General features: G+C 33.7%; 1 protein-coding gene across 1 annotated transcript in view; it reads left to right on the plus strand.

Annotated features, from left to right (window-relative positions):
* The window catches only part of LOC108689554 (adenosine kinase-like), a 2,918-nt gene that overhangs the window by 1,209 nt on the left and 409 nt on the right, over positions 1-1,300 (plus strand). Inside the window, exons 2-4 of the mRNA XM_018196364.1 lie at positions 263-436; positions 523-793; positions 956-1,230. Of these exons, the coding sequence (XP_018051853.1) occupies positions 263-436; positions 523-793; positions 956-1,230 (720 nt within the window). The remainder of the gene's footprint in view (positions 1-262; positions 437-522; positions 794-955; positions 1,231-1,300) is intronic.

The following is a 1,300-nucleotide window of genomic DNA, read 5'->3' on the forward strand; positions in this document are numbered from 1 at the left end:
CAGAGTGTCAAAGTTGAAAGAAAAATTTTATTTTTTCCAAAAATTTCAGGAATTGTTCGAATTATTTTGATGAAATTTTAAACATATACAAAGTTTCATTAAAATAATTTATTAAAATAATAAAAATATGAAGTTTTTGTCTTGAATTTATGTGAGAAATTCCTCCTTAAGATCACGCCTTAAAATTTTTTAGAATACTTAGTAGCTATTCTATATACATGTATTCAATTTTTATTAAATATGAAAAATTTATACGCTACAGGACAGAACAATATACAAATCCCGGAGGATCTGCACAGAATACAATGAGAATCATGCAGTGGCTATGTGATGAGACCCACGAGTCCCAAATCAGTATCTTCTGTGGAAGTCTCGGAAATGATCAAAGAGGTTCGATCTTAGAAAAATTAGTTCGACTTGCAAGAGTAGACACAAGGTTGGTAATACACATAAGAAGCGTTATTAATTTTACAGAAAATATAACAAATTTACAATCGTATACTATTATAATTGTTTTATTAGATACGTCATACATCCGACTTTGCCTACTGGATTATGCGTTTCTCTTGTGTACAATACATTCCGCAGTCTCGTCACTAATCTTGGTGCAGCTGGTGTATATACGTTGGATGATTTTAAAAAGGCTAATCTGCAATTAGATAGTATTAAAATAATTTACATCGAAGGCTATTTCGTAAGGCACAGTTTAGACGTGGCCAAGGAATTGGTCAAGCGGGCGCAGGAGAAGAATATTATTGTAGCGTTCAATCTTAATTCTTTAAATATATTCCAGGTATGTGAGAGTTATAAAATATTATTAATGTTAAATAATATAATCAACATATCATATGAGGCATGTATCAAATTAATACCAATTAATTTAATTATTGATTTATGTAAATTGAAATAACAAATATATTATTTGTTTACTTGAGCTTTTTTAATGCTTTTAAAGGATCATCAAGCGGCCATTTGCGAAATGGTCGGTCACGCTAAGATCGTGTTCGGCAACGCGAGGGAAATGATCGCGCTAGCTCAGGCATTGAACGTGAAATACGATGATGTTGCTGATATACCTTTCCTATTGAACAGTTTAAAAAGAATTACGATGGACGTTTCTAGCGCTAATAGTAAGGACTGGTTGGCCGACGATGGTATATTCATTATGACGCGCGGTGGATGCGCGCCAGCGATTATCGTGTGGGGCAGAGGACAATCCGTTCAGGTTCGTTTCGATCAAGACAATAAATAAAGATAATCGAAAGAGACGGGCGGCAGTGAAAGTTCAATTCTTTCGTGT

This window comes from Atta colombica, unplaced genomic scaffold, assembly GCF_001594045.1.
Source record: "Atta colombica isolate Treedump-2 unplaced genomic scaffold, Acol1.0 scaffold105, whole genome shotgun sequence".
Classification (NCBI taxonomy): domain Eukaryota; kingdom Metazoa; phylum Arthropoda; class Insecta; order Hymenoptera; family Formicidae; genus Atta; species Atta colombica.